This window comes from Leucoraja erinacea, chromosome 20, assembly GCF_028641065.1.
Source record: "Leucoraja erinacea ecotype New England chromosome 20, Leri_hhj_1, whole genome shotgun sequence".
Lineage (NCBI taxonomy): Eukaryota > Metazoa > Chordata > Chondrichthyes > Rajiformes > Rajidae > Leucoraja > Leucoraja erinaceus.
Genome location: NC_073396.1, coordinates 33,323,215 through 33,346,844, shown reverse-complemented (window position 1 = coordinate 33,346,844; position 23,630 = coordinate 33,323,215). Strand labels below are relative to the sequence as shown.

Here is a 23,630-nt window from a genome sequence, read left to right as displayed (position 1 = left end):
GACTCCATCGAAGGACCCCAACAGTCCTTGCAGGTGAGGCAGAGGTTCACTTGCACCTCCTCCAACCTCATCTACTGTATCCGCTGTTCCAGGTGTGGACTCCTATATATCGGCAAGACCAAGCATGGACTGGGTGATCATTTGGCTGAACACCTTCGCTCAGTCTGTCTGTCTGGGCCTACATGATCTCCTGGTTGTCAAGCACTTTAACTCACCTCCCATTCACATACTGACCCCTCTGTCCTAGGTCTCCTCTTCTGTCACAGTGAGGCCAAACGCAAATTAGAGGAACCGCTTCTGATATTGCACTTGGGCTGCTTGCAACCCAGCGGCATGAATATCAACTTCTCTAACTTCATGTAAACATTGCTTTCCCTCTCACTGAGTCACTGCCCGTCCAAGTTCTCCGACTAGTTTCACCATCTTCCTGATTAATTTTAGTTTGTATGCCTCGTTGTCACCTTCCCCTCAGACAAAAAATGAACCATTTTACATTTCATTGACCAACGTCTGCTTTGATCTGTCGTTTTCACACCTTACCCTTCCTTATCTCTGTTGTCTCACACTCCCCTGGCTCTCTGGCTGAAGAAGGGTCTCGACCCTGAAACGTCTCTCCAGAGATGCAGCCTGTCCCTGCTGAGCAAAGACACTGGAGGATACCAGTATCTTTGCTGCTGAGTTACATCAGTATGTTGTGTCTTGTGTAAGTGAATACGGGATGTGACCGGCAGGTGGCGATGGCGGCGGAGGCCAGCTGGCGAGGAGCGGGCCCTGGGCGGGAAGCGGGAGCGGGTGAGGAGCGGCAGCGGCGGCCGAGCGGCCCCTGGGCTGGAGCAGGTGATGAGCGGCAGCGGCGGCGCCATGACCCCGCTCCTGGAATACGAGAGCCAGATCTTCCTGGACTTGTTCCACGAAGATGGGCTGGTCATCACGGCCAAGGGCCTGGGTGTGGACAGGATCCTGCTCAACTTCCTCAGGTTGTACTGTGACCCCGGCAACCTGCTGCTGGTGCTCAACACCAACGTGGCCGAGGAGGTGAGTGGAGGGTCGCGACTCGCGGCGGCGGCAGCAGCATCAGCGGCCGGCATAAGGGGCGAGAGGGAGGGAGGGTCCCTTCGGCCGGGTTGAGGGTTCATTTCGCCGGGGTGAGGGGGCCCTGTGGTCCTTGCAGCCCCCACGCCAGGCATACCTGACTGTCTTGTCCTTTACATTGTTGCGGACTTTACCGGCGGACATGCCACCCACACTATTATGTACATCTGTTAGTGTTGACTGGAGATAATGTCAACAGAGTGAGGGGTAGGGGAGGAGTCGAGAGTGTTTATTTGTCAAAATGTGTAGGGAGGAACTGCAGACGTTGGTTTAAACCGAAGATAGACACAGAATGCTGGAGTAACTCAGTGGGACAGGCGACATCTCTGGGGTGACGTTTCGTCAGAGGGTTTCTCGACCTGAAAGTCACCTATTCCTTTTCTCCAGAGATGCTCCCTGACCCGCTGAGTTACTCCAGCATTTTGTGTCTGTCTTTGTGTTTATTTGCCATATGCACTGATTCAGGAATGATGAAATTCTTACCTGCTGCAGCTTTACAGGCACATTAAATGCAGCCACGCAACAAATTAAATATACAAAAAAAATGATCAGTTGTTTGAGGTATATCATCAGTCCATGATAATGCAAGCCAAAGTACATAGTGCAACCTTAGCAGGGTAAAGTCCATACTAGTTTAAATAAAGTCCATACTAGTTCGGTGCTGAAGTATGGTTGGGATTGTGCAGAGTTGTTGAAGTTGATGGGGGAAAAGCTGTTCTTTCATCTGGATATAAAAATTGCCAGGCTCCTTACCCACTTCCAGATGGTAGCAGCATGATGAAAACGTGGCAATCTGAAATGCCACCTATCCTTTTTCTCCAGTGATGCTGCCTGACCTGCTGAGTTACTTCAGCTCTTTCTGCTATCTTTGATATAAACCAGCATCTGCAGTTCTACACTACAGAGTGTGTCTTTGCTGGTGTCTTGAGGCACCGGTATCTATAGAATTTTTGATGGCGGTGGGTCAATACCTAGAACGTATAAGGCAACGTTCACCACTTTCTACAGCCTCCTTCATTCTTCAGCATTCAAATTATTGAACCAGGCAGTTGATCAATATGCTCTCGAACATGTGCCTGTAGAGATTTGATAAGAGTATTTGGCGATATGACAAATTTCTTAACCTGAAAAAGTAGAGGCATTGGTGAGCTTTCTTTGTAAAAGTATCAATATGCTGGACCTTGTACAGATGATCAGAGAGGTGTTTGCCCAGGAGCTTGAAGCTATTATCCATCCGGTCGAAGATGTATGTATGGTCCCTCGGATTTCCCGTCCTGAAGTCAACAATCAGCTCCTTGGTCCTGCTAACATTAAGATTAAGATTGATGGTTCTGGAACCACTCAACCAGATCAATCTCCCTGCTATACTCTGACTCATTATCCACATCATGTACATCAGGATGCGGTGTGGAACACAGGTGTACTCGTCAAAACCATTGGCTTTGTTGAAGGTAGACAAAAATGCTGGAGAAACTCAGCGGGTGAGGCAGCATCTATGGAGAGAAGGAATAGGTGACGTTTCGGGTAGAGAACCTTCCTCAGACTGATGCGGGGATGGGGGGGGGGGCAGGACAGTGGGCTGAGGGAGAGCTGGGAAGGGGGGGGGGGGTGGAAGAGGGAGAAAGCAACGACTACCTGAAATTGGAGGTCAATGTTAACACCGCTGGGGTGTAGACTACCCAAGCGAAATATGATGTGCTGCTCCTCCAATTTACGCTGGCACTCACTCTGGCCATGGAGGAGGCCCAGGACAGAAAGTTCAGATTCGGAATGGAAAGGGGAGTTGAAGTGCTGAGCCACCAGGGGATCAGGTTGGTTGTTGCGAACTGAGCAGAGGTGTTGGGCGAAGGGATCGCCAAGCCTACGCTTGGTCTCACCGATGTAGAGCAGCTGACACCTGGTGCAGCGGATGCAATAGATCAGGTTGGACGAGGTGCAGGTGAACCTCTGAAAAACCTGGAAAGACTGCTTAGGTCCTTGGATGAAGTCAAGGGGGGAGGTAAAGCGAGAAGTGTAGCATTTCCTGCGGTTGCAAGGTAAAGTGCAAGGAGAGGGGGTGGTTTGGGTTGAAATGACCAGGGAGTTACGGAGGGTGCGGTCTCTGCAGAAAGCCGAAAGGGGAGGAGATGGGAAGATTTAAAGTAGGAAAGCTCGGAGAGAATACAAGATAGGAATTACATGCATTTGGAAGAGAATGGGTTTATTAGGGACAGTCAGCTTGGCTTTATCTTTAGGTAGACACAGAGTGCTGGTGTAACTCAGCAGGTCAGGCAGAAACTCTGGAGAGAAGGAATGGGTGACGTTTCGGGTCGAGACCCTTTTCCAGACTGATGTCAGGGGAGTGGGCGGTACAGAGATAAAATGTAGTTCACTTGCACCTCCTCCAACCTGAGTTACTCCTGTATTTTGTGTCTACCTTCGATTTAAACCAGCATCTGCAGTTCTTACCCACACATGGCTTTATCTTTGACAGGTTGCACTTTAATAAATTTATTGAGATTTTTCAAGAGGTGATTGATGTGGGTAGGGCAGTGGCTGTTGTCTAAATGGATTTTATTAAGGCAGTTGATAAAGTTCTTCAAGATAGGCTGATCCAGAATATTAATACAATACAATACAATACGGTTTATTTGTCACATTGCACATAAAGTGCAAGTGAAATGAATATGTCAGCAGCGGTACAATGATAAAGAACACACACAAAAACACAATAAAAATTTAACATAAACATCCACCACAGCATTCATCACTGTGGTGGAAGGCACACAATTTGGCCAGTCCTCCTCCATTTTCCCCCGTGGTCGGGACCTCAACCCTCCGCAGCCGTTGCTGCGGGCGTCCAGATGGTAAAAGGACAAGGTACAAGTCCAGGTAAGTCCAGGATCGGCTCTTCCCCACCGGAGACCGCGGCTTTAAGTTGGTGTGGGCCGCAGGCCGGCGGTCGAAATTTAAAGTTTAAAGTTCCCGCCGCTCCGCAGCCAGAAGCACCGCAGACCGCAGGGCCAGTGGTCGAAGCTCCCCTCCAGGGGTGATGGTAAGTCGCCACCGCGCCCGCGGTAGAAGTTGGCCACGGGCCTGCAGTGATGGCTTCTTCTTCCCCCGGGTCCCCCATGAGGGATCCCGGGCTGTAGACGCCGCGTCAGCTGGAGCTGTGCAGACCGCGCGCGGCTTCAGGCTGCCGGCTGCCCCGGGCCAGCGAAACGGAGCGCTCCCCTCCAGGGAGCCCCAGCGAGGGCTCACCCGCTTCACGCCGAGAGTCCACGCTGCGCACGCTGCTGAAGCCCCGGGCGCGTCTCCGGGAAAGGCCACGCCGATCCTTGCTGTTAGGCCACGGGGGAGGCGACCTGGAAAAAGTCGCCTCTCCATGGAGGAGGCGGCCGAAACGGTTTCCCCCTCACCCCCCCCACACCACCCCCCACACAAAACACACAAAGAAACATTAAAAACATACTTTAAAATATACTAAAAAAAAAAAAAAAGTTGAAAAAACTAACGTGCTGCTGACAGGGCTGCCGCCATTGCAGCGCCCCCACCAACTTTCACACCAAGATGCTTAGGATGCATTGTGACTTTGTAATGTGGATTCAGAGCTGGCTTACCATTGGAAGACAGGGTGGTGTTGGAAGCATGTTATTCTGGCCGGAGGTTTGTGGCCAGTAGGATTTGTGCTCGGAGCTCTGTTGTTTGTGGTATATATACATTACTTTTAGATGGGTTGGTTAGTAAGTTGGCAGATGACACCAAAAGTGAGGAAGACTGTCAAAGGATACCATGGGATTTAGATCAGTTGCAGATATGGGCAATAAAATGGTATCTGGTGTTTAATCCTAGCAAGTGTGAGGTTCTGCACTTGGGAGGTCAAATGTAAATGTATATAGTTTATGGCAGGACCCTTAACAGTATAAATGTACAGTGATCTTAAGGTCCAAGTCCATGTCTCCATGAAAGTGGCAAAATGAGTAGATGGATTGGCAAAGAAGACATATAGTATGCTTTATAAACCCAAAACGTCACCTATGCATGTACTCCAGAGATGCTGCCTGATCCATTGAATTACTCCAGCACTTTATCCTTCTATATCTGATTACAATATCTGCGGTTCCTTGTGTCTACGTTTATAAATATTTTGTTGGGCCATATGGAGTATTGTATGCAGTTTTTGGCCGCCGCATTGCAGGAAGATTGGAGGGGGTCTTGAAAAAAAAAAATATTTAGGGATGCAGCAGAAGTTTACCAGAATGCTGCTTTGATTAGAATGTATTAGCTGTAAGGAGAGATTGGACAAGCTTGAATTGTTTTCTATGAAGTGTTGGAGGTTGAAGGGAGATCTAAGAGAAATATATGACATTATGAGATGCATAGATAGGCTAGACAGAATCTTTATCCCAAGGTGGAAATGTCAAAAACTAGAGGGAGATGTTTGGGTCAAGCTTTTTTTTACACCGAATGTGGTGGGTGCCTGGAACGCACAGCCATGGTGGTGGAGGCAAATACAATAATGGTTTTTAAGAGACTTTTCAATAGACATATTGACATGGAAGGATATGTCTCAGGTGCAGGCACAGGCATCATTCTCGGCAGACATAGTGGGTCGAAGGGCCTGTTCTTATGCTGTACTGTTCCATGTTCTATGATAGGACAAAGTTGAGGAGCTAAATGGCCTTGTTCCTACAATTATTAAGCATTCCTGCAGGATGGGAAAAAAATCCTGTAATTTCACTACTTTGTCATTGCAGTATTCAAAGAGCATGAGAGCTTTATTATGCAGATACATAATTATGGGTTTAACAATTAATATATTCCTATTGGGAAATATGTTTATCCCTCAAATACCATATTAAAATAGTGGCAGTGTTGTGTGTATTCAGAGAAAACAATGGAGAATTGATGTCCAGATACCAGGATTATTTTGGAATAAAATAGTTGCAAACGCTTTAGCATGTAAGTACATCTCTGACAATACCCCATATGAATTAATCCCTGAGGAATAGTAACTCATGATCATATTTCAATGCTTGATATGCACAAATCTGAATTTGCATTCCAAAAATATGTCTTCACATTCCCAAATGAAGGTAACTGCTATTCATACATCGAATTATTAATTAGAATTGCATTTCCCCAATTCCAGAAATCCTCTCGAGATGCTGCCCGTCCCGCTGAGTTACTCCAACATTTTGTGTCTACTTTTGATTTAAACTAGCATCTGCAGTTCTTTCCCACACATTGATAAACCTTAGGTAGTTGATGTATTGGTCATCATTGTTTTAATTGATCATGCAAGCATTAATAACTTAAATCAATGTGTAAATAACAACATATAACAACATATTTAATAGGCTCCAACAGCACACTGAAGGTTTAAGCTTTTAACTATCTCCTCGGGATATTGACTTTGAGCCTGCAATTAGACATATGCTTCACTACAGAACTTGCCCTCACTTTTTTTGGAATCCACCATGTTTGTTTTGCTGACAAAGTTAATACTCTCTTTTCATGAGGAGCTAAATGGCAAGTTTGTTCATATAAGCTTTGAAAAAAAGTCAGACTTAACAATATTCAGATTAGCAGATGCCATAAAATGAAATACTCCCTTTTTAAACATATAAATAACAGAAAAGTAGTCAAATAAATTATAGACCAAAAAGATAACCTTTGGAGGTATGATTGGTATACTGAAAGTAAAGTTTGGTTCTCGCTTCACCACAAAAGAGAATGGTTTCTTATTAATGGAGAAATCAGATAAAATTGGATGAAGGGGAACAAATTAAAAGATTATCAGGCCTCAGAGTAGAAAACCCATAAAATCCAGATGAAATGTACTCAACATTAGTAATGGGATAACATGGATGGAGATTACAAAGATTTACTCTTCAAATTCTTAAATAAATAAAAACATGATGGATGGGAGCATGTTTGGACCAGTCGGCATTATGAATGGTGGTCAGGATCATTTCAAAGACAATGGTCATGAACAAAAAATATTGCTGCTAGGAAATGTAAGGGATTAATAAATGAAAACACAAATTCATTAAATTTATTGATTGATATATTTGATGATATAGCACAGAGAATTGTTAGAAATAATCAAACTGGTAATGCATTCTTAGACATTTGAGGGAAGCTGATACTGTATTTACCCCAAAATACAGAACCAATAAAGTTTAAGAAATTGAAAGCCATGAATTAACAAATTGATGTAACTATGGTCGTGTCATTGGCTAAGAAACATGAAGCAAAATGTGAGGAATGTTTTTTTAAACTGAAGAGAAGCTGTGTTCCCTGGAGGTTAGTTTTGAGGTCACACTTTTTGTGTCAAATTTGCTTTGGGGGCTCGAGTATGTCGAGGATATGGCTGACAATGTTGTAATTTGATGGTTGATGTTTGCAAACTGCATGAATAGCAGTTTTAATTCTTGCATTGCATTTTAAACTGTGAACATGTAATAAAAGCTTTTTGTTTTGGGGAAAAAAATCTTTGAATGCAACAGGACAAGTAAAGGGCCTGTCCCACTTTCTCGACCTAATTCACGACCTCTGCCGAGTTTGCCTTTGACCCATACTCGCAGCATGGTCGTAGGAGGTCGTAGATAGGTCGTAGCAGGCCGTGATGCTAGTCGTAGGTACTCGTAGCATCAAGTAGGTCGGGGCATTTTGTCTAGCATGATGAAAAATGTCCACGTCTAAAAAAGGTCGTGAATTAGGTTATGAAAGTGGGACAGGCCCTTAAAGATGGTTTCCAACTATTGCATGTTGTAATTACATTTCAACTGCCTTATAAACAAAACAGAAAGTTATTTCATAAGACAGAAAGAAGAATAAAATGTTAAATGATTTGATTATGCGTTCTCTATTGCAGCAATATTTTATTGAGCAGTTACGGTCTGAAGGAGCCTCCCATCTTCCTCGTATTATTACCAATGAAATTCCAAGTAATGAGCGTTACTCAGTATACACAGAGGGTGGAGTCTTATTTGTGACTAGTCGAATTCTGGTTGTTGATTTTTTAACAGATCGTATTCCTGCCAATCTAATTACAGGTGAGTGATTTTATTCTAAGCTTTTCCCAAAACAAAAACCTTTTAAAATAGTTTCTTCTTCACCTGCCTAAAATATTAGGATGTGAGGCAAGATGAACTGCCATTTCTTGCACTGAGAAAGATAATGGCATCGACTAGAAATTTAGTGCCTCAACTTTAATCTATTTTGTTTCCTTTCCTTGTGAAATTTTTGTGGAAGTTTAATGGAAAATGCAACTTTTCCTGATATCATACGAGCTGATTATTACTGCAAATATTTCACTGATACTCACATTCCTTTGACATAAAATGCATTTGCCAGAGGACGAGGTTTTGTCACCTCTTCCTAAGTTATTTCATGTGTATACTTAGCTTCATCATGATCATTGAAAACTTAATGGCTTCAGTATTCTTTATCAAAACTCTCCTATGTTATTGATATCTTTTTGCAAATAAAGCTTTGAATTGCCATCTTGGGTGCAGCCTGTTTATTTAAACAAGTGTGTTCGATGTCAACTGAAAGGCTGTCAGTCTGCCTTACGGTGAGTAAATGAATATTCTGCAAGTATTTGGTTCTGACATTTTGAAATAATCAACTAGCCACAGACAACATCAACATCTTCAACCTCTCAGTTCAAATGTCTACCGTCCTCACCTGCTTCAAGAAAACCATACTTTCAGTTGCCCAAGAAAGTAAAATGACTCGTTGCAACGACTACCACCCAGTATCTCTAACATCTACCAAATGTAGTGGTTTGAAAGAATCATAATAGTAAGAATCATAACATCTGCGCCCGTCACGTGGACAAGTTAACTCACTACAAATTGTGTACAGGGAAAGTAGGTCTGCGGAGGACACCATGTCTCTTGCACTACATTCGGTTCTGGATCGTCTCAACAATGTCTGGATGCTTATCACAATTTGCAGCTCAGCTTTCAACACTGTAATGCAAATAAGCTTATCCCTAAACCTCTGGATCTTGGTCTTGGGATCTCCATCGGTATCTGGCTTCTGGACTTCCCAACTAACAGACCCAATTTGGTTAGAATTGGACATCGTTTCCTGCACCCTGATTCTCAACACTGGTGTCCCTCAGGCTCATGTGCTCAGTTCCTTTTCTCTGCTCCCTGCACAAGTACAACGCCAGCTTGATCTTTTAAGTTTGCCGATGACACCACTGTTGTCACCGAAGATAGACACGAAATGCTCAACGGGACAGCAGCATCTCTAGAGAGTAGGAATGGATGTTGTTTATTCTTTTACTCTAGGTATGGCATACTGGCGCATACCGTCACAAAAAAAACATTACTTCTTTCACATCCTATATAATCTTACTCTTAACTCTACTTCATTCGCTCATTCCATTGTTGTACTTCAATTTATTTTTGTACTACTCGGTTCTGCTGTAGAAACTTCCACCTTTGTGCTGTTTTGAACGTTGTTTATTTATAGTTGTATTTATCATTACTGTATGTACAATGCTCACTCTTTGAACTATGAATTTAATTTTTGTGCATATAACAATAACCTAATCTGAATCTAAATGGTTGATACTCAGAGAGGGTTAATCATCTGACATTCCCCAGAGAGAGAGTGAAAATTCTACCACCTTCCTCCAATGATATCGATGGTGTCAGATTTCATAACTGAGGATATAAATCTCTGTAAGCCCAGTTAGAGCAATTTTATTACATTCTACGTGACTGTATTGTCTGATTTATAGACTTGGATCCTTCTTTCAGAAACAAAATCATTATATTTGCTGTCGACTCTCTAGTTGTTTAAACCTAAATTACAGGTAGTTGCAGGTATGACTCCAAAGAACACTACATACGTGCAAATTAATAGAATCACGACTTTGCTTTTTTTTTCATATGATTAGTTTCTATGTCCACCATTTGTTTTTATACAACAATGATAACATTCAAAATAGAGTAAAGACAAAAAGTTAAGTTTACACCGGCAATGCATTAGCTTCATCCGCCCACTATTTTATCATTATTTGAGATGAAATATTCAAGCAATTCAAACAATGGATATCACTCCAAGGAAGAGAACAAAGATTATAACCTTGCAACACATTGCTTGATGTCACAACGAGAGATTGCAAAGTTGGTAGGGGTAAGCCAAGCTTTTGTCTCCAGGATCGCCAAGCAAGTGTCCAAAACCGGTCACTATTGCTTAAGAGGACGGACGTGTGCGGCGGCAAAAGAAATGCGGCTGCAAGGGATGAGGCCTTGCTGATTCGGGGAAGTAAGAACGAAAAGCAAGCCATGCCCTGAAGAAAGATTTGGAGGCAGCAGGAGCCTCAATAATCTTGCGTACAGTGTATCGTGCTTTGATGAAGTTGATCTTCAAAAAAACTATTTCTAACTATTACAATGAAGAATCGGTGATAAAGTGCCATATCGACCAGTTTGTCAAACATCCTGAAAATAAGATTTTTGGTGTTGTTTCAGCTGCAATGGTGTTGAACCACTACACCCCGTTGATCGAATGGTCTGATCGCCGCAATACATTGATGCATTGCAGAGAAGACTGCTGGTGAAAGTTGGCAAGGACTTTTCCAAATAGGCCTGGAATATTCCAGCAAGACTTTTCACCGTGCCACACATCAAAGATGGTGACCCCATTTTGCCAGTTTTTCTTGGACTGGCCTGGTACCTCGCCTGACTTCAATCCGATTGAGAATTTGTGGTCAATTATCAGGGAGAGACTGAAAGGAATTGACCGTATCATGAGACAGAAACTCATTTAGGCCATAATTCATCTGTGAAAACATTCTTGTAAATTGTCAAAATACGGTTGATTACCTGCCAAATTGTGTCAAGACTTGCTAACGAAATATCATCATCATCATCATCGTTGAAATCATCAACGGGCACGGTGCCTTACTATACAGGCACGGAAATCGCTATCAGAACATGCGGGGGACACAATTTCTCGGCGGCCACGCGCATGCATGCGCACACATGCGAAGTTTCGGCCGTGGGCCCTGTGGACGGTAACATCGGGAGCTGACCTGGTTGGTGACCGACTCCGAACTCCAGCAACAGCAGCTTCGCCCGCCCGAATCGTGGGGCTTGAATCGGCCCGTTCACAGGGTCTTTCTTCGGCCGGCGGGGGCTTCAACATCGAGAGCCTCGATGGCCTCGATGCAGCAGTTTAATTTTAAGCCGCGCCGGGCGCTGAAAGGCCCTGCGAATGGGCTGATTCTGCACTTAGAAAGCAGCTGATGAAGTCCGGATTACAAAATATAGATAGATAGATAGAATTATTTTGCCACGCAGCCAGGTTCGGTGGTATTTGGGTTGTCAGCAGCGGTACAATAATAAAGAACGCAGAACCACAATAAAAATGTAACACAAACATCCACCACAGCATTCATCACTGTGGTGGAAGGCACAGAACTTGGCCAGTCCTCCTCCATTTTCCCCCGTGGTCGGGACCTCCACCCTATGGGGGGGGATCATCCCCCACCTCTCAAAGCAGGGGGGCGTGCCCCCCATCATCCATCCCAGGATTTCCGCCCCTGCCGACAGTGATCACAACTTCTACTGAAGTGTGGGTGGCCGTTGGCTCACTAGGAGCTTATCCATCCTTTGACCGGTCTTGTTTCTGGTCCTGCTGGGGGTCCACAGCCCCCTCCTCATCTGGCAAACCAGGTGGGGGAGAAGGTTTAGTCCCCGACTATCCCACCATGGAGCAGGTAGCACGGGATTACATGGTACCCCTGGCGGGGGTACTCCCCCCGACCTGAACATTAATAGAAATGTAGACATATAATGTACTAAAGACTTACTGGTGTGATGACAACGAATGAAAGGTATCCTCATGACGTATATATTGACTTGTTATACTCAAATGTATGCTTGATTCAATTAATTTGCACAAGGATGTAAGTGCTGGATTATGTTTATGTCTCTGCAGGTATTTTGGTATACAGAGCTCACAAAATCATTGATTCGTGTCAGGAAGCATTTATTCTTCGTCTGTATCGGCAGAAGAATAAACAGGGTTTTATCAAGGCCTTCACAGACGATGCAGTGGCCTTTAGTCTTGGATTCTGTCAGGTGGAACGAGTAATGCGAAACCTGTTTGTTCGTAAACTGTACCTCTGGCCCAGGTAAGCTCTATATGGGGAAACATCATAACCTGTATCACCAGCTGACAGGAGTGATGTTCTCCTCTCAAAATCCTCTTACACTTGTTAATTTGTTAATTTTGTTCTTTGAGCTCAATGTGATTTCTTTTATTCAAGTGCTAATTTATTTTAGTTATTCCATCAAGATGAAAAACAAGTTTCAAAAGGATTTTAGTTTATCTGTTGAGTGCTGTCCTCCACTGTTTCAGGAGATTAAGGGCTAAATGATTTCCTTTTATTACGTGCCTAATGGCAATGTTTTGTTCCAAAATTATAGAATATATTCTTATATACCATTATAAAGCTACTGAATCAAAAGTAAATACATCTGTGTAAATTTCATAAAAATCATTCATGGCAGTACAAATATTGGAGGCAAAAGGTAAGTCAACTTGAAACTGAAGCATCTCAGCAATTTGAGGTCTCGACCCAAAACGTCACCCATTCCTTCTCTCCAGAGATGCTGCCTGTCCCGCTGAGTTACTCCAGGTTTTTGTGTCCTTCTTCAATCCAATTCCCTGTCAGGACATGCATTGGAACTAGACACTCCCTGAAACAAACAGGTGCAGTGGTAGACAAGTATTTTTATATATGTATTACAACATAAAAACAGCCATTTAGCCTGTCTGATCCAAGCAGATTACAAAAGAGCAATCCTAGCCATGCTATTCCCCTGTGACTTATTCTCTCTCATATTGTATGTTGTTCGACACCCTTTCCATTAAATTTTTATATACATTAAAGGATAATTTATAATAGCCAATTATCCTACCATGCACCCTTAATATTATACAATACAATACAATTTTATTTGTCATTTGAACCTCATTGAGGTTCAAATGAAATGTTGGTTCTGCAGTCATATACACAAGAAAAAGACCCAAGACACAACACAATTTACACAGACATCCATCACAGCGCATCTCCTCCTCGCTGTGAAGGAAGGCAAAAACTTATCCCTCCCCTGCACTCCCCATTCCCTTCCCGATGTCAGAGTCAAAGCCCCCGGCGGGCGATGGTAATTGTCCCGCGGCCATTTATGCCGCGCCGGGTGATGCAAAGGCCGCGCTCCGGGTCTTGGTGTTGGAGCCCCCGGCAGGCGCTAGCAAAGTCCCGCAGCCATTCCAAGTCGCGCGGGGCGGTGATGTAAGGCCCCGCTCGGGCGTGAGAAGTCGCCGTTGCGGAAGCCCCGAAAAGCGGTCTCCCAGCAGGGACCCGCGGGCTCCCGGTATTACTGTCTACCAGACCTGCGGTTGGAGCCTCCGAATCTCCGGGGTCAGGTCGCAGCAGCGCGCCACCACCACTCCTCCCGCTCCGAACTCGGCCAGCTCTACGATGGTGAGTAAAGTCCGCAGCTCCGCGACTGGAGCCGTAGGTCGTTCCTGCTGGAGGCCGCTCCACGTTGCTCAGCCCCAACGACAACGGAGACCCGACAAGGAAAAGGTCGGGTTCTCCGTGCAGGGGAAAGATTTTAAAAGTTTCACCACCCACCCCCCCCACACACACACACATACCGTCAAAAAAAATAAAAACTACATTGAAACAAGACAAAAAATAATAAAAAGACAGACGGACTGCAGAGGCCGCTGCGACGTGAGTCGCGCCACCACCGGAAATACAAGTATACATACAATTATTTATTGTCATTGGAACCTCAAATGAAGTTCAAACGAAATTTGGTTTCTGCAGTCATACAACAAGAAAAAAACCAAGACACACAACCAACACAATTTACACAAACATCCATCACAGTGAATCTCCTCCTCACTGTGATGGAAGGCAAAGTCTTATCTAGAGTCTTGTCTCTCACCTGTGTTCCATTCTCCCGATATGAAAGCCCCCGGCGGGCGATGGCAAGTCTCACGGTTGGTGTGACACAACTGAAGCACCCTGATAAAACCAACACGTTCACAGCAAGAACATGCAAACTTCACACGAACAACATCTGAGGTCAGGATCATACATGGATTCCTGGAGCTAAAGAAACCTTGTGCATCATTTGAGCTCAATGCACATGCCAGAGAGCATCCATGCTATCATGCACGAAAGCACAGGCAATAAGTTTGTACCAGAATTCTCTTCGCCAATATCAAAATGGCTCAACATTTGGGGAGCAAAGCATTAGATGGATTGGTTTCATCCCTGCTATTAATTGGTACTAACATTGAAAGCAAAAAAATCAATCAAGAGTTTCAAAGAAAGTTCAGGTATTCTGCAAACCAAATAAAAGTTGCTAATTTATGCAAAGTTCTGTTATTTAGCCAGCTTAAATCTGGCTGGTGGCTTCAGTGACATTAAATACATCAAGACAAGAATTTTAATTGTTAAGGCAAATTATTTCAGCATGATTCAATGGGAAAGGTCTGTGATCCTCTCTGCCTGACACATGCCAGGTACAGAGAAAATAAGACAAAGTTGTGGAAGTCAATAATGCATTCATCGAGCGACATCTGACCTTTTAATTCCTTGATCCTTTTGTAGCTCATCCCAGTTAGCAAAGAAAAACACTGACGCTTGTAAAACTGAACTGATGAAGATGAATTGCTGCCAGTGCTTGGTATTAAGGCAGTGTTCTGAGTACCAACTAGGTTATTCGATTCTGTAGTTTGACTTTGAAACAGCTTGCTTTTTATTATAAATGCATTACTGTATTATTTTGAGATCGGCCTGTATATATAATAAATACATTCTTGTTAAGGTCCTCAAGTGCCATTGATTTTGTGCAGTTCGTGCTCGTTATAACGAGGAACACATTAAAGCAGTACAGAAGTGGGTTTTTAATTGGAAGTATAGTGCCCTTCCACAAGAGCAGGTGTGCCAGAGAGCATTGTCAGGCAAAATATTTCTCCAAATGGTTCATACCTTGCTTTAGCCTTTCTCAAATAAATCTAAACTTGTCAACACTAAAAGGTATTAAGCATCTTAAAATTCTTTCAAATTCAAATCCAATTTAAGTTTAGCTAGATGACCACATCAATTACTCTTACTCGGAGGTGAAAGTATTTCATGTATGTAATTCATTATAATACCATATAAATACTGAATGTCAACACTGATTCAGCGCTGACTTCCAGCACCAGAAATGCCAAACTGCTTTTAAATCAATCGATCTTAATGTCAGCCTGCGATGTGGTCTCCAAGCTAAGCATTTTAACTACTATTATGAATAACTTAGTGTGCATTCAAAGCTGAAATTGGTAAATTTTCAAACCAAATACACATTTAAGGCTTTACAGCATAGGAGATGAACAAACGGTTGAAATTATTTTAGTTTTGGTTAGATGCTAATGGAAGTTATTCATGAACTCTGAATGGTATTGTGGTATTGAGTAACTTTAGCTGTATTGGAATATAATTGTTTTCGGACAGAACTACTTTTCTTTGGGTCTATTTATTGAAAGACTACATGCGACATCTCTCATTGGTATATTTCTCTATTCTATTAGGTTCCACCTGGCAGTCAGCTCTTTCCTAGATAGACACAAACCTGAAGTAATCGAGCTGCATGTTTCACTCACTCCTGCCATGCTGACTATACAGACTGCCATTATGGATGTGATGAATGCCTGTTTGAAAGAGCTTAAACACTACAACCCATCGCTCGATGTTGAGGATTTGTCTCTTGAAAATGCAGTTGGGAAGTCCTTTGAAAAGGTTTGTAATTTGGAATTTTGTTTTGAAGAATATATTTAGGTCAGCATTCTGTTGCTAAGCAGAGACTAAAGTCACAGCTTTGACAGGCAATTTCATTGATCTATGTGGAGTTTTGTCCAATCTTTCTGCGGCACATTTTGAGTCAAACCTCTATTATATATCAGGTTCACCTTCACAAGTCCCTTTCATTGTTCTAAGTTTACTTTCACTGCCTAATACCATGTCCCGTGATAGTATAGCCTCAGGGTAAAAGCAATTAAACCTTTTTGTTCTGTGAACCAGATATCAGAATGACTTTCACTTCTCAGATTTTCTAAAAGGCAGGCTGATCAACACCATAGTTAAACAAAGCCAAATCTAAATCAGCAAACTGTATCATTTACAATCGTCTGTACTGAATAGAATTTAAACTCTTGCGTGACTTCACATAAATTTAGCCTCTTCTCCTGGAGAAATAAATAGCAGCACATTGTGCCCATTACTGGGATAAACGTCACCTAGCTCATCAGTCAGTCCTTTGATCCTCATTGGGATATTTACTCTGGGTTCAAGATTCAAGTGACATTATCATGTGTCCCAGATAGGACAATGAAATTGTTGCTTTGCTTCAGCACAACAGAATATAGTAAGCATAAATAAATACAGAACTGATCAGTGTGACCATATACCAATGAATATATATATATGCACACATAAATAAACAGATAAAGTGCAATGGGCTATTAATCTTCAGAGTTTTGTTTGAGTGGAGTTTGATAGCCTGATGGCTGTGGGGAAGAAGCTATCCTGAAGCTATTTTGCTCCTTTCCAAAATGTTGAATTGACTGGTCAATCTGTCTCTCGCTTCTTCCTTGGCCAAGAATGAAATCCAGCAGTTGATCTCTGTTCTTCCTTAACCAATGCTTAACTAATAATCGATTCAACTTTCTAAAACTGAAAATCGTTGTGCTGTTTCGAAAGCAACGTTATATAAATTGTAAATAATGTAAACACTCATTTGGTCCTGTAACATCTCTGGAACTCTCTCTGCAGATGCTACGTGAAACATTTTACATTTTCATTAAAAATTTCCAGCATGTGCAGTTTCTTTCTTTTCGTGTATTGTATAAATTGGTTTACCAATCTTAAATACTCATATGTCTGCTCTATTCAAATAATTTAATTCCCTTAGATTAAAATTTAACTTGGATTAGAAGTAACGATTTATTATGAATCGTGCTACATTCTTTCCATGGTAAAATATTCAGAAATCCTGTCTGTGACACATCTGACATTTTAAATTATGCTACATCAAAGAGCTCTCCTGAGAGGAGCAACTATGTTCTGTAATGCGGCAATCAAAGTTGTCTCAAACTCTAAAATGATGTGTCGCTTTGTGGTTAGAAAGACTGAAGCATTACATGAATATGAAACACCTGTGCAGCAAAGAAAGAACATTCATCAAACTACACTCAAGTTGTCTGAGGAGGAATTTTCTTTTGGGAAAATAACCTATTACAGCGCAGGTCCATTGTGAATTATCTTTGAAATGGAAGAACAGTGATACCTGAAATGAGCCGTTTAGTTGTGTCCATGAGATCTGTAATACCCAAAAGTAAACACAAATGCCAGTACCAAGTCATTTAGTAGGCTGAACCTATCACATTGACCATGAACAAAGCAGGAGAATATCCTCAAAGGCTAGATTATAGTCATAAAGATCTTATGCAAAAGAAAATTGCATGTACAGCAAAATGGATGACTGAGCACACAACAAATTAAATGTAGGAAGGCTAAAGGAGTTATGATCATTATTATCTGGCCAATTTTAGTTTGTATTGCTGAGGGAAAATAAGCGTAACAAATACTAAAAATGCTTTTTTAACAACATCTTTTCTCCTATTTTACAGGCAGTACGATACTATTTGGATCCAGTCTGGCACCAGCTCGGTACAAAAACCAAGTCCTTGGTACAGGATTTGAAGATTCTCCGTACCCTATTACAGTATTTAACCCAATACGACTGTGTTACCTTTCTCAATCTATTAGAGTCTCTTCGAGCCACTGAGAAAGCCTTTGGTCAGAATTCAGGTAATTGTGAAATTAGTTCTGAAAATTCTACTGCTGGGTTCATTATTGAGGAAATGCATCTTGACCATCCAACAAATTATAGAGTCATAGAGTGATACAGTGTGGAAACAGGCCCTTCGGCCCAACTTGGCCACACATGCCAACAATGTCCCAGCTACTCTAGTCCCACCTGCCTGCATTTGGTCCATGTCCCTCCAAACCTGTCCTATCCATGTACCTGTCTAATTGTTTCTTAAATGGTGGGATAGTCAAGACAAGAATCAAGAGTGTTTTATTGTTGTGTGTCCCGGACGGGACAATGGAATTCTTGCTTGCTGCAGCACAACAGAATATGTGAATATGAACAGTCTCTGCCTCAACTACCTCCTCTGGCAACTTGTCCCATACATCCACCACCCTTTGTGTGAAAAAGTTACCACTCAGATTCCTAGTAAATCTTTTCCCCTTCACTTTAAACCTATGTCAAGCTTGAAATGGTTCAGAAAAGATTTACGGGGATGTTGCCAGGACTAGAAGGTGTGGGTTATAAGGGGAGGTTGAGTAGGCTGGGTCTCTATTCCATGGAGCGCAGGAGGATGAGGGATGATCTTGTAGACGTGTATAACGTCCAAAGTCCACAATGTAGGTATGTTACAAAACCTACCTGAATCGCCATTGGGAATCTGCCCTCAGCCATGTCGGCGATTTTGGCGCTGTTTGGAGGGGGCGGGTTTAAAACGCGATTTTTACTAGGCTGTACTAATCGCAGATGTTCAGCCTAGTAAATCATTAACGAAAAATCGCTGCAAGACCCGGTCGCAAAAGGTATTATTAGTTTTATAGGCCTCGATAATATAGTTTTAATAGTTTAAAATTACTCTCTGATTCCGCAACATCTCGCAGCCCCAGGGTTTTATAAAGCAAACAATTAAAGGTATGTACCTTATTTTTACATTAAATGGGGCATATATATAACCCTATATATCAAGTTATCTATAACGAATCGTTCATTTTGGGCTTTTTATATCCCGCAGTATTTTTCTCGGCATTTGAAGGCACTAATCTAGCGCGCTGTCAACATTCTAAACCAGCGCGTTCCACATGAACCCACTAGAAAGCCGATTTAAATGGGCATTTATTTACAGCAATTGAACATTAAATTCCTTCCATTTGGCCTATAAATTAATGTAAATTAGATATAAAAATCATGTTATATTGTGAATTATTTGTGAATAATCTTTGGACACTTAGGCTATTTAAAAATGTTAATCTTTCCTTAAGAAATGGGCCTTTGATTATCCAAGATCACAGCTTTTTTGTAATGTCCATTGAAAATCAATAGGGAACAAGATGCTAATTTCCGAGTATGAAAACGGCGGAACTTGAGATATGAAAGTGAATTTGGTGTCAAATTAAACTTATTGTTATGCTTTATCTGATGGGATATAAATTGCAGACTTGATTTTTAAAATCTCAAAATTTTGTAACATTGCTACACAATGGGGTAGAAAAAAAAAATTGTCTGTAGAAATTAGCAAGTTTTATCATTAAAAAAACTATATGGTTCAAGATGTATTTCCTCAATAGTATTTCCTCAATCTGAAGAAGGGTTTCTGCCCGAAATGTTGCCTATTTCCTTCGCTCCATAGATGCTGCCTCACCCGCTGAGTTTCTCCAGCAGTTTTGTCTAGCTGGTTCAAGATGTATTTAGGACTAATCAGTTCTTAGTGGGTTGAGAGGGGAGATATCTGCAAAATAGCTGTTGTTTCTCCAAGCTGTCTTAGTTGTGATGAGAATTTGAGGTGATAATAACTGATATTAGCACTGTGCTGCCAGACTGATCATCTCACTTCGTGTTAAATTATATTTCAGTCACGTCAAATGTTTTAGGAGAGTTTTGCTGACATGAACATTTTTAAATGTATTTAACCAAAACATTGAGCATTGTGAAAAAGTGATCAAAAGGCTAAACTTGACAGTAGTAAAACATTACCTTAAGAAAAACAGCTTAATCAGCATTAGCGCTGCTGTAGCTAATATGGGAAATACCCTGGGATGACAGGTTGCTGTAATTAATGTATTATTTGAATGTTTTGCTGCCATGCTTCCTGCTTCTATCTGCATTGCTACCAGCAACTTATTTCATGCACAACCAGATGGCACCTTAGCTGGTGTTGCAGAAATCCCCAGTTGTAGCTACAAGGAGCTGGCAGTGTACAGGTTGGGGGCTGTACTGACTGACAGCCCTTGGCAGAATATAAAAAACAAAAACTGAAAATGCTGGTAAGATACAGCATCCGTGGAGAGAAAATCATTTCAGATTGATTGCATTCCGATCTATTCCGTGAAAAGATTATTGACTTGCAATGGTAACTCTGTTCCTTCCCACACAAATGCCTCACCACCTTTCGAGCATTTCCAGCGATTTCTGCTTCTATTTCATATTGACAGAATCCCTGTTTTATTGCTTTTCGATATCTATTATTATGTGCTTGCAGGGTGGTTATTCCTGGATGCCAGCAATACAATGTTTCTGAATGCTCGTGCCAGGGTTTACAGGTGTCCTCAGGCAAAGCTCAAAACCTCAGTGAATGTGGCAAAATCTACAGCAAAAGAAACAGACCCGACAGGTGTGTAAGTTGTATCAAGATACAAGATACAAGATACATTTAATTGTCATTTGGACCCCTTGAGGTCCAAACGAAATGCCGTTTCTGCAGCCATACATTACAAACAAATAGACCCAAGACACAACACAATTTACATAAACATCCATCACATTGCAGTGATGGAAGGCCAAATAAACTTATCTCTCCACTGCACTCTCCCCCCCCCCCCCGATGTCAGAGTCAAAGTCAAAGCCCCCCGGCTGGCGATGGCGATTGTCCCGCGGCCATTAATGCCACGCCGGGTGGTGCGAGGTCGCACACCGGGTCTTGGTGTTAGAGCCCCCGGCGTGCGCTCGCAGAGTCCCGCGGCCATTCCAAGCCGCGCGGGGCGGTGATGTCAGGCCCCGCTCCAGGAGCTCCTCGACCCCGCAACTCGGGCGGGGGAAGTCGCCGTTGCGAGAGCCCTGAAAAAGCGGTCTCCCTCCAGGGACCCGCGGGCTCCCGGTGCCTTCTGTATCTCTGCTACAATAAGGACTGTAATAAACTGGAGCTCTTTTGTCTGGCATTTGAGCAGTTGTGTATGTTTCCAGAATTAATATTTAGTTGTTGGAATTCGTAAACTTAACCTGCTGAACTGAGAAAGCTTAATTTTCTATTCCAGTAATGGTTTGCATCTTCTGAATACCATCTTCATTGTGTGGTGGCCAGAACAAAGGTGGCACTGCATTACCAAATTGACCATACTGCTAATGTATCTACAATCCAGTTGGCAAAGGTTCTAACCTCTCTTTCATAGTAGTCCACATTTTAATGTTAGATAATAATCCTTTAGAAGAAATTGAAGTAAATCAAGTTACCTTTTGAGGATCAAGTAAATCAAGTTACCTTTTGAGGAGTATGCCAAATCTTCAAGCCTGCATGGCTATTTACCTTGATTACGGCCCAGGCCTCTTCTGTGCTGGTTCTACATAGCACTCAATTCTCTTTTAATTTTGTATTTGCTTATTTTTTTAAATGCACATTGATCTCGCTTCCACCGCACTCTGAGTGGAGAATTGCAAATATTTACCATCTTCTGAGAAGACCTAGAGTCATAGAGCATGGCAACAGTCTATTTGGCCCACCATGTAGATGTTGACCCATCTGTACCCATCCCATCTTCCAGTATTGAATCATGGAGTCATGTAGCACTGAAACAGGCCTTTAGGCCCAATTTGTACATGCTGACGTAGATGCCGCATTTAAATTTGTTCGATTTACCTAAGATTGTCCCATATTTCTGCACTTGGCTCGTAATCTATGCCTGGCCAATTCAAGTATTCATATGGACACCTTGTAAACGCTGTTGTGTTGTTTAAGAAATAACTGCAGATGCTGGAAAAATCAAAGGTAGACAAAAATGCTGGAGAAACTCAGCGGGTGAGGCAGCATCTATGGAGAGAAGGAATAGGCGACATTTCGGGTCGTGACCCTTCTTCAGACTGATGTCGGGGGGGGGGGTGGGAAAAAGAAAGGAAGAGGCGGAGACAGTAGGCTGTGGTAGAGCTGGGAAGGGGAGGGGAAGGAGGGAGAAAGCAATGACTCTGAAATTGGAGAAGTCAATGTTCATACCGCTGGGGTGTAAACTACCCAAACAAAATATGAGGTCCCTGGTCAATTTGTCCCTTCTCACCCAAACCACCCCTCCCCGGATACTTTCCCTTGCAACCGCAGGAAATGCTACACTTGTCGCTTTACCTCCCACCTCGACTCCATCCAAGAACCCAAACAGTCTTTCCAGGTGAGGCAGAGGTTCACCTGCACCTCCTCCAACGTCATCTACTGCATCCGCTGTTCTAGGTGTCAACATCTCTACATCGGTGAGACCAAGCGCAGGCTTGGCGATCGCTTGACCTGACACCTATGCTCATTTCGCAATAAACAACCTGATCTCCCGGTGGCTCAGCACTTCAACTCCCCATTCCATTCCGAATCTGACCTTTCTGTCCTGGGCCTCCTCCATTGCCAGAGTGAGGCCCAGTGTAAATTGGAGGAACAGCATGATTTGGATGAGAATGTACAAGGCATAATTAGTAAGTTTGCATATGATGTTAGTGGGTGGTATTGATTGTATTGGTAAGATACTGAAGCTTGTTATCAAATATTATAGCAGGACCTTGATCGGCTGGACAAGTGGTGAGAGGAATGGCCGATGGAGTTTATTGTTGAGAAGTGTGAGATGTAGCGTTTTTGGAAATCAACCCGGGTCTGGACTTTCACAGAGAATGGCAGGGCCCTGGAGAATATTATAGAGCAGAGGGGTCTAAGAGTGCAGGTACATAGTTCCGTGAAAATTATGTAACAGATGTACAGGTTTGTCAAGAAGGCTTTCGGTTCATTGGCCTTCATCAGTCAGGTATTGAGTATAGAAGTATATAGATGAATACAGTATTCTATAATGTTGTGTTTATTTTATTGGTGTGCTGCAATGGCAACTCAAATGTTACTACACCAATTGGTGTATGTGACAATAAATGTCATTTGTCCTTTGTCCTTGTCCAAGAGTATACAAGACATCGATGATGCCACACTTACAACATTCAGTTCAGTATTGATCACACTGCTGTAGGAAGGATGTTATTACGCTGGAAAGACTGCAGAGAAGATCTACAAGATGTTGTCAAGACCTGAGGGTCTGAGCTACAGGGTAGGCAGGCTTGGACTTTATTCCTTGGAACGCAAGAGGCTAAGGGGTGATCTTATAAAGGTGTATAAAATCATGAGCGGAATAGATGGGGTAAATGAACGGTCTTTTACCAAGAGGAAGGGAATAAAAGGAAAGATTTACTAGGGATCTGAGGAACATTTTTTTTCACACAGAGGGTGGTGGGAATATGGAACAAACTGTAAGAGTAAGGATAGGAGTGGGGATAAGGGATAGGAGTAGAATTGGGCCATTTGGCCCATCAAGTCTACACTGCCATTCAATCATGACTGATCTATCTCTCTCCCTCCTAACCCCATTCTCCTGCCTTCTCCCCATAACCTCTGCCATCTGTACTAATGAAGAATCTATCTCTGCC

The 23,630-nt window shown here is 42.7% G+C and overlaps 1 protein-coding gene across 1 annotated transcript in view; it reads left to right on the top strand.

The window, feature by feature from the left end:
- Positions 1-753: 753 nt before the first annotated feature.
- The window catches only part of ercc4 (excision repair cross-complementation group 4), a 40,401-nt gene continuing 17,524 nt past the window's right edge, over positions 754-23,630 (top strand). The window contains 6 exon segments of the mRNA XM_055651846.1: positions 754-1,035; positions 7,952-8,132; positions 12,043-12,238; positions 15,703-15,910; positions 17,800-17,980; positions 20,458-20,589. Coding sequence (XP_055507821.1) covers positions 841-1,035; positions 7,952-8,132; positions 12,043-12,238; positions 15,703-15,910; positions 17,800-17,980; positions 20,458-20,589 — 1,093 coding nt within the window. The 5' untranslated portion in view covers positions 754-840.